The sequence below is a fragment of the Prosopis cineraria genome, unplaced genomic scaffold, assembly GCF_029017545.1.
Source record: "Prosopis cineraria cultivar Desert tree isolate PC_DT_omini unplaced genomic scaffold, ASM2901754v1 PC3, whole genome shotgun sequence".
NCBI lineage: Eukaryota > Viridiplantae > Streptophyta > Magnoliopsida > Fabales > Fabaceae > Prosopis > Prosopis cineraria.
Genome location: NW_026555334.1, coordinates 40,266,818 through 40,276,545, shown reverse-complemented (window position 1 = coordinate 40,276,545; position 9,728 = coordinate 40,266,818). Strand labels below are relative to the sequence as shown.

The 9,728-nt window shown below is 35.9% G+C and overlaps 2 protein-coding genes across 3 annotated transcripts in view; both read left to right on the top strand.

Annotated features, from left to right (window-relative positions):
• Positions 1–4,367, top strand: part of LOC129305861 (mitochondrial fission protein ELM1-like) — a 7,103-nt gene extending 2,736 nt beyond the window's left edge. The window contains exons 8-11 of one of the 2 annotated variants that reach the window (XM_054946022.1): positions 2,979–3,042; positions 3,140–3,233; positions 3,326–3,434; positions 3,773–4,367. In XM_054946022.1, coding sequence (XP_054801997.1) covers positions 2,979–3,042; positions 3,140–3,233; positions 3,326–3,434; positions 3,773–3,892 — 387 coding nt within the window. In that variant the 3' untranslated portion in view covers positions 3,893–4,367. The remainder of the gene's footprint in view (positions 1–2,978; positions 3,043–3,139; positions 3,234–3,325; positions 3,435–3,772) is intronic. The other variant, XM_054946023.1, reaches the window with a different exon arrangement.
• A 1,220-nt stretch (positions 4,368–5,587) lies between these two features.
• Positions 5,588–6,665, top strand: LOC129305865 (casparian strip membrane protein 2-like). The gene is made up of 3 exons (XM_054946028.1): positions 5,588–5,912; positions 6,015–6,138; positions 6,237–6,665. The coding sequence occupies exons 1-3, from the start codon at positions 5,665–5,667 to the stop codon at positions 6,453–6,455; spliced, it is 591 nt and encodes a 196-aa protein (XP_054802003.1). The 5' UTR covers positions 5,588–5,664; the 3' UTR covers positions 6,456–6,665.
• The last annotated feature ends 3,063 nt before the right edge of the window (positions 6,666–9,728 follow it).

Below are 9,728 nucleotides of genomic sequence, written 5' to 3'. Positions count from 1 at the left end.
AAAAGACATCCAAGTGCTTGAGGTGAGTAGTTAAATCACTACTATAAACAAGTATATCATCAAAAATACACAAGCACAAATTTGCGTAAGTATTCATGAAATACCTCATTCATTAGTGATTGAAAAGTTAAGGGAGCATTGGTAAGTCCAAAAGGCATTACCTTGAATTGATCATAGTGCCCCTCATGTGTTCTAAAAGCTGTCTTTGGTTCATCTCCAGTTTGTATCCTAATTTGATGATATCCTGATTTGAGATCCAGCTTTGTAAAAACAGTTGCTCCTTAAGCTCATCAAGCAACTCATCAATGGCTGGAATGGGAAACTTATCCGGGACTGTGATCTTGTTTAAAGCCCTGTAATCCACGCAAAATCTCCAACTCCCATCCTTCTTTTTAACCAAGCACCGGGCTTGAGTAAGGGCTGTGACTTGGCTGTATAATTCCAGCCTTAAGCATATCCTTGACCATGTTTTCAATCTCATTTTTTTGGGCATGTGGATACCTGTAGGGCCGTATATTTGGGGGTTGTTCCCCGGCTTGATGACAATCGCATGATCATGGGGACGGGGTGGTGGTAATCCCTCAACTGGTTGGCAGACCGCAATAAACTTATGGAGTAGTGATCGAATTTCTGGAAGCACCGACTGGGCATCATGCATGTCTCCCCCTTGTGATAGACCATTATATTCAATCATGAAACCTCCTCTCTTTCTTTTCTGCACTGATCGAATTAATGATTTGAGGGAGACTTGAGTCTTAGCCAAGGTAGGATCACCTTTTAAGCATACTCGGTTACCCCTTTTTCCTATTTCCATTGTTAACTGTCCCCAATTCATCTTCACATCTCCTAAGGACTTGAGCCATTCAACCCCTAGCACAGCATCTACTCCACTTAGAGGAAAAGGGTAGAATGTTTGAATAATATTGAGCCCCTGTACCTTCAGACTAAGGTCCCTACATCGTTGGTTCCTCTTAAGATTGTAGCCATCCCCGACTGTGATCGTATACGTAGGAATTTCTTCATAAGGCATCTGCTTCTTGGTCATGAAACCTTCTGATATGAAGTTATGGGTTGCTCCACTGTCAATCAACACTATAATTTCTTCACTCTCCATCACTCCTTTCACCTTCATCGTGTGATTTCCCCCCAAACCAGCAATGGAGTTCATTGACAGCTCCATTTTTGTTGCTGTCATATCCTCCTCTTCATTAATTCCTGTAAGTTCGTCCCCCTGCTCGTCATCTTCTGGCTGTTTTGGTGGTTCGATTTCCATGATCAACACATGTAGCTGTTTGTTTCTGCATGTGTGTCCTGGTCCGAACTTATCTCCACACTTAAAGCAGAGTCCGAGTTCCCTCCGTCGTGTGATTTCGGCCTCTGACAGTCTTCGCACAGTGTTTCCTCCTCTGGCCGAAGCATGCCCAGTCGAAGAGCTTGCTGTTTTTTGACTCGTAACTCTTCGTTTCAGTCTTCCGCGTCGCGTCTGTTGCTGTAGAAGGGACCATCGTGTTTTTTCCAGGGATCCGCCACGTGAGTAGCTCGTGTATAATAAGTCTGGGTTGAGTCGGTTTTTTGGCCCACCTAAAAATTTCTCTGGATTCTGGGTACCCGAATTTCTCTGGCCCGTTCGACTTCCAGGTTCCTCTCTTCAACCCGAATGGCCATTTCCATCACCTCGCGTAACGTGAAAGCATTGGTGAGTTTCAACTGTGCTCTAATCTCGGTTCTTAATCCCCTTCTGAATGCTGCGACCAAACACGCTTCAGGTGCATCCTTCAAGGGCGCAGAGAGACGTTCGAACTCCTCTACATATTCTAGGACCGAGCCTTCTTGCTTCGCTGCCAACAACATCTCGTACTCATCTCCCAGCTGAGAAGGATGGAATCTGCGCAAGGCCTCGGTCTTGAATTCAGACCAGCTTCGCAAGGGTGTTCTAGTGTCAACCCATTGGTACCAGTTCAGGGCTCTACCTTCAAGGCATACTACTGCAGCCTCCAGCTTCTCTTTCTCTTCCATGGAGTTAACCTGGAAATACCTCTCTACTCTGAAGAACCATCCCAAAGGGTCTTCTCCATTGAATACCGGTAACTCCAGCTTTCTATACTTGCTAGGTTCTCTATCCGTTCCTGCACTTGTCTCTGCTGATTCTTCTTGGTGGCTCTTCCCACTCCCATGTAAGAGTGACTCGCTTCCCTTCCTATTTTTGTCTGATAATCGCCCCAAGGTTCCGCCTAAATCCTTCATCATGTCTCTAAGAGAAGTCACGTCTCTAGTTAGACTCCCCACTGTCTCCTTCAACTCTTGCAACTCAGGGTCAGCGTATTGCACCCTCTCCTCCATTTCTCTCCACACACAGGTCCTTAAATCGACCCGCTCTGATACCAAATGATGGAACTCTACTACTAAACAGATAAATATGCAGAGATAATAGAGATTAATGACCAACAAATCAGGAGAAATACTGGGGTTTGATAATAATAATCCCAAAAGGCTGAATCAATGTTACAAAAGACACTTCAGCGATTCAAACAAACCCTATTCCCAAGTTACAGCCGGAACTCACAACACTACTATGGAACCCAAACACATGCAATGCTATCTAAGCATGCCCTCTGGTTTTTGAGAGCCAGTCTCTCCCTTGAACAAAACCTAAAAGTAATGACTCCCCCCCCAAATGAAACTAACGGCTACTATAACCCAAAAGCAAAGTGCACAGTCTCCCACACCAAGTTCTGCTAAAGCAGACCTAAAACCACTATGTGTCAATACTAGGTTTGACTAGCTTTCTCCTTAAGAGTAAGGAGAGCAAGGTCAACGTTCTGCCCCTTAGAAAGATGCTTTCCCTTTTCTTGTATTTTTCTGAATCTCCTCTTATAGGTTTTTCCAGCAAAACAGAGTCTATCAGAGCCCCACTTGAGATGTCCTTTGCTAACTTTCTTTGTTTGGGCAACAACATCAGCTTTTCATTCTTATGGCAGATTTCCAGGTGTTTAGTCAGAGAATTTAGCACAAATCCGAAGGTCACAATATGGGATGGAGAAGGTACATGGCTACCATATTCTTGAAAGTAAAATTCAAACTGGTGTCTTGGTAGAGGAAATAACGTGTTTTTTTTTTTTTTTGTGGGTATTTCATCCAGGACCAAATCCACATATGGGACATCTGGCCTGGGCTGATGCTTTTGTCATCACAGCTGATTCAGTTAGTATGTTGAGTGAGGCTTGCAGTACTGGGTAAGTGCCAGATATGATCATGGATCCATCTCGTAAAAGTTTTAGTTTCATCATACCTTTTGATCTCCTTGACTCAGTATCTTATATTACAGGAAGCCCGTCTATGTAATTGGAGCAGAACTGTGTACATGGAAGTTTTCTGACTTTCAAAAGCGTTTGCTGGAGCGAGGTGTTGTTCGACCTTTCACCGGAATGGAGAAGGTGAGTTTTGTTGATTAGTTTAGCTCCTCCATTACTGGTCAAGAGGTGGAGGGAGTTTTCATGGGTTATCTTTGCTTTCTGTTTAATGAAACTATATTAATGCAAAGATGTGATCCTAAGCGTGAAAGATGAGCATGTAGATTCATCAGGTCCGACTCCTGAGCCCTGACAAAATATAATGGCTAATGTAAGAATTTTGACGTGGTTTATCAGGATTATTTCTGTGATCTGTTTGGCAGAACTAGGGTGCCTTCCAAACCTATAATTGTTGATGTTTTTCCTTTCTTTTTGTATTATCTTTATATGTATACAAAGTGAGAACGATTCGTTGTTCGAAGTTACAGATGACTGATAGCTGGAGTTATCCCCCGCTCAATGACACTGCTGAGGCTGCCAGCCAAGTGATAAGGGCACTTGCTCAGCGAGGATGGACAATTCGCACGCGATGGTTTCCTTGAAAGCCAATTGGTGCTCTTTGAATTGATCGAGGAAAATGGTTTGATAAAATGAGGAAACATTGTGCAGAACCAGTTGCTTTCCTTTGCTAGCATGGAGGTGGTTTTCTGGGACAGAACGCTTGCTGGCTATGGCTGAATCCTTTGACTTGAAAAATCACTATAAATAGTTTCAACTAGATTGTCTCCAAAGGCGGGGCTAGGCAAGGCGTGTTCTCACTTCTCACCAATTTTTCGCTTGTTTTCCCCATTGATTTCTTTTTTAAAAAAATCTTTTGATATGCCCCACCTGGACACATTTTCAGTGGAACCTCATACTTGTCCTAACCTGTTCAAATAATACGATAATACAATGTGTAGTAAAATCCTCCCTTTTCCCCCTTCCCATTGCAACTAAGGAACTGTAGTATTGATTGAAAAAACAGAGAAAGAATACTTCAAGAGATGTCTCATTATTTAATATGATTGATTTATTTAACTGTTTTTATGTTTGTCTGTCGTCTCCTGAAATGTCGTTGGATCATATTATCTTGCGGCTGCGGTGTCATTCTGGATATCTCCGTTTTGGAGTACGTTAACGGCCATGTCCAATTTTATGACGTTATCTCTTTTAACTCCCGATTGGAAAATAGTTTTTATATAGAAATAAATTTAAATCAACAGTACAAAGTTAATATTTGTTGGATTATAAATATCTATTATATATAACTCGTTACTTTTTTTTTTTTTTTTACGTCAAATAAGGAGGGAGAAAACGTAACTTCCTTTTGCTTTTATCCCACCAAACCAGGTAATAGCTCATCTTCCATCGTCTTCTCTCTCTAACTCTTTCCCTTGACAAACACACACACACACAAAATGACGCATCGAATGAGTAACACGATGGATGGAACACACACACACACACACACACACAATGACGCATCGAATGAGTAACACGATGGATCGACTGGAAAAATGTGTACTTTTCTTGTTTGCATCCATAAAAAGGAAAAGAGTGCTTTTCTTAGTAATTTAATACACAATTTTGCGGTACAATACTAGAAGCTTTGTTTAAAAAAGAGGAGTGAATATTAAGTCTCAAATTTTATCTGTTTATATGACTCTGTTGCATCACGAAAAATTTAATCTTTTGAACAACAAAGTAGCAGTGAGTTAACGTCATGGTGTTAACAAAATGTTGCAAACTTTTTCCATAAAATTCAAGTGGATGATATCAACGATGCGACTCACCTTAGAAACTTGATTTGTATGACAAAGTCTTCTGCTTCGTTCACCATTGGACTAGGGAAGCTTTGTGGTTTGGTTGACTGATTATTAATAGTTAATAAGCTGTTGATAAAATCAGCAGGTTGGAATTCGAGCTCAAGTCCCACTATAAAGTGTGGTGTTTCATCTTGCTCGTTACAAAAAGCCACAGTCAGCGCTTAAATCCATGCAAATTTGACCCAATCTGTCCAAAACTCAATATCGTGCATGGCAACTATATCCTTTTCAATTCTAAAAAAAGAAAAAGAAACCCAAGAAAAGAAGGTTGATTAAGTGCACTTTTGCTACTTGCTTTGCCATACACACGAAAGTTTGAGTTGGTTTCGTACAACAACTCCTCTTTAGCCCTTTGACTAATAGACTTGTCATTTAGTATATCCACCCATTTTCCCTATATAAGCTTCACCATGAATCAAGCCATTTGCATCGCAAGCTTTGGCTCTCACATCCATTAATTAATTTACAGTCTTCTCAATAGATTATTGTCGCTTTCTTCAAAGCCGAAAATGTCAACCACCATTGATGTACCAGAGACAAGCAATGTTGACACCAGAGAAAAAGCACCTCTTCTTCCAGCACCGAGGCAGGCAGGATGGAGAAGAGGGATAGCCATAATAGACTTCATCCTCAGACTTGGCGCCATCGCAGCTGCTCTCGGTGCCGCAGCCTCCATGGGAACCAGTGATCAAACTCTACCTTTTTTCACTCAGTTCTTTCGCTTTGAAGCCAGCTACGACGATTTCACCTCTTTCCAGTACGTGATCACTAACCTATTCATATCCTCCAATCATCTCGAGATGTTTCCAGATATAGAAAGAAACAGTGGCCGTTATGTTAACTGGTTGCGAAAATGCAGGTTTTTTGTTATCGCAATGGCTTTTGTGGGTGGATACCTGGTCCTCTCTCTTCCTTTCTCCGTCGTGACCATATTACGACCTCAAGCAATCGGAGCAAGGCTTCTCCTCATTATCCTGGACACAGTAATTAATTAAGCTCTATGAAATCATTACCATTAATTTAGTATGACTTCACTACTTTTAATTATATGAAGTTCATGTTAAATGATTATGAATTGCAGGTGTTTCTGACTCTGGCGGTTTCAAGTGGTGCTGCAGCAGCATCGATAGTTTACTTGGCTCACAATGGAAATCAAGACACCAATTGGCTTGCTGTCTGCAGTCAGTTTACTGATTTCTGTCAGGCAACAAGTGGAGCAGTGGTTTCATCCTTCGTTACTGTGCTTATTTTGGACTGCTTGATAGTCATGTCTGCGTTTGCCCTCTCAAGGAACAACTAGATATATAGCTCCATTATTAAGCTCATCATGATGGGGCTTAACTTGACTTGTCTTTGCTTTAATGATTGTTACTGCGAATGTTTCTTTTTTTTTTTTTACTTTTTCTGTCTTTGAAGTCTGATCCGCTCAAGCTGTGTCAGGTTTTCTTCCAAGTGTTTTGCTGTCAACAAGATAATTACCTGTATCGATTTGGCAATGGAATTCATTATATTTTCATAGAATTATACTACTTTTTCTCTAGTACGTTTCTTTAATTTAATTTGGTTCCTTCTCGTATGGGGAAGCTAGATTGGGGGACTTGTGCTAAAAGTGTTATCCAAATTCCAAACAGCCTAATTAGTCTATAGCGTATTGTTTGACTGTGAGTCTACCTATATTTGAGAGGAGAGAAAGGCAAAGAGATTCAAAACAAAATTAAGAATAATATTGCTCTAATTTAATTTATACCAAGAGTAGTTGAATTAGCAACCGCTCAACCTTGGGTTAAGGAATTTCACGGAACAAAATGTAGAACATTACTCTAATTTGGTATATTTATCGAGAGAGAGAGAATATAGACGTTTAGTGACACAGGTTTTGAATCAAATTCTGTGGGTCGGAGGATCTGCTGTATTGAAGAAAATTCTACCACTGGATGTCTTTCTTCTCTCATCGTTATCCTTTCAGTATGTTTCATTAAAATTAAGAAAAAGATTAAATATTATTAATTTTATCTTAAATTTTAGTAAGTTTTTTTCTCTATCCTCTAATTAAAACAAAAGGAACTATTTTTAACAATTTTTATAGCATTTAATAAAGATCAAAAAGTAAAGATAAATATATAAAATAATGAATTGTCATGTAAATATGATCAAAATTAATCTTCTTTTTATATCCTATAAATAAAACCAGATGAGTACATTATTAAGCTCCAATAATTGTTGGATTTAAGAATGAGAGAAGATTATGATCTCCGTTTTAACCTTAAGATTGTTTGTTCAAGGGAAAATAACTAGTTGCAAAGATTTTGTTGCCCCCCTTGTAAACAAACTTGATCCCATTTCAGGCTTGAACAATAACCAACCCCCACAAGCTAGTTAGTTGACAGCCACCTTGCAGCAGTCGTCATCATCTTTCACTGCAAGAAAATATTCTTTTTTTTCAAAGAAATTTCTCACGAACATTAAAACATGATAATTTTTTGTAGATTTTCTCACAAAAAATCAGTTTATGTATGATTTTTCATACTTTTTTCTCATGACTATGATATAAAAAAATTATCTATCAGAATTGCGTGAGAAAATTTGCAAGAACTATAACTCATTATGGCGCCAATTTGGAGGCAGCTTTCTCAGGGTTGGCAATCATGAGAAAACAAAAGGAATGTTATCAAAATATAATAAAAACAATTTCTCCTAAACAATATGTGTAAAAGAAATTCTCACAAAATTTGTACTCATGAGAAACATTTTTAAATGATAGAGTTCCTATGCTTTTTATCCATGCCATAATTATTTATCATGGATTGTATACTATGAGAAATTCTCTTCAAATAGTTTCCATGAGAAAGTCTTTTGAACAAGCATTTCTCATGGCCAGCGTAATGATGAGAACTTCTTTCGATACATTATCCATGAGAAATTTTTTTTAAAATTTTTACCAATGAGAAATTGTTATCTTGAATGTTTCTCACAATTTATTAGCGGTGAAAAATTTTCATTGATAATCACTGTGAAAAAGTTACTCAAGTATATATTTCTTTTTTCAATCATTTTTGTTAAATAATATTAATTAACTAAAAAATTAGTTTTATGAAAAAAGTATTTAACTGTTTTTTTTATTTTATATGAATTTTGTTACTAATTGATTAAAATTATTCAAATGATATTGATTTTGTCCAAAATCAAACTATAAATCTTTTTATCTACATTTTAAAGCATATAAATATTTTATTTTTATTACAAATAAAATCAATTAATAATTGATATAATAAAATAAAGTAAATATAAATTTTTCTCACAATTTATATGCCAAGAAATTCTCTCTCAAATTCTTACCCATGAGAAATTATTATTGAATAATTTCTCACTGTATTCCTAAGTGTGAGAAATTCTCGTTGATAATAGATGTGAGAAAGTTATTTAAGTATTTTTTTTTACAATAAAGTATAAAAATATTGAGAAACTTTTTTCCTAAAGACTTCTATATCCTTAAGTAAATAATAATGCATAGGTACTCATTACCTTTATAAAAAAAGTCATATAGCCAAACTTAACCCTAATAACTTGTGCTTTTGAGTTGAACCAAATAACTAAATTATTAAATACTTCTTTCGTTTAAAAATGTAAGGTATTTTTTGAAGAGTTGAATGTTAAAAAATATAAGATATTTTTAGTCTTTTGAGGTGTAATCATTGCCTTTTTTAAAAAAAGTATTCCTATTGATAATAACTTTATATTTATTATAAGGTGTTTAATAGGGATAAATATAAAAATATAGGGTTAGTTGGAAAGTAAGTAACTATTTTATTGGAGGTGAGATTCGGTTGAAAATGCCTTATATTTTTAAACGGGGGGAGTATTATTTTATTTTATTGTTTATTTTTTAGTCAATTTTAATTTATATTTTAAAAAAATTAATATTTGACTATTAATAATAAAAAAAAATTTGACTATTTAGGCTTGGTTCAAATTTCTTTGGCTTGTTGTTTTCAGGTAGGTAATGATTAGAGGTTATCTATAGTGATCACATATGATATCTTTATAATTATTTTAGATCGTGAGCTATTGGTATTCATTACAAATTAAAAATTATTCAAAATGACTATTACCAAAATTTATATGATTAAAATTAATTTTTTTATTAAAATACTTTTTAAGATAATTGAAAAATTGTGGATAAAATTTATTTTTAAGAAAGGAAGGAAAACATTTAACTATTTTGGAAGAAAACAAAAATTTAGTCATTTATTTATTAGATTTTAAAAAAAATTTAGGAAAATAAAAGTAAAAGATATCTAACATAAACTAATATAATACATATTATTTATTTAATTATTTTAATTTAAAAAATTATAAATTGGTCAAAATATTTAAAATAAATTATTTAATTTTTAAAATTTATTTCTTTTAAGTTCATTTTCATAAAAAAATATTTTTTGATAAAATAATATTTTATTAAAAATATAATATAAATAGTCATATAAATTATTTTATTATATTATTAATTAAAAATAAAATAAAATATATGTATATCTTTTTTGTAACAGCCCTCCGCTCACCCCGCCTAACCGAG

What these genes read in the sequence shown, in the direction of transcription:
- LOC129305865 (XM_054946028.1), top strand. Translation starts at nt 5,665, where the DNA reads ATGTCAACCACCATTGATGTACCAGAGACAAGCAATGTTGACACCAGA. An exon ending in GACGATTTCACCTCTTTCCA is followed by an intron (nt 5,913 to 6,014) that starts GTACGTGATCAC and finishes GCGAAAATGCAG; the next exon opens with GTTTTTTGTTATCGCAATGG. An exon ending in TCCTCATTATCCTGGACACA is followed by an intron (nt 6,139 to 6,236) that starts GTAATTAATTAA and finishes TATGAATTGCAG; the next exon opens with GTGTTTCTGACTCTGGCGGT.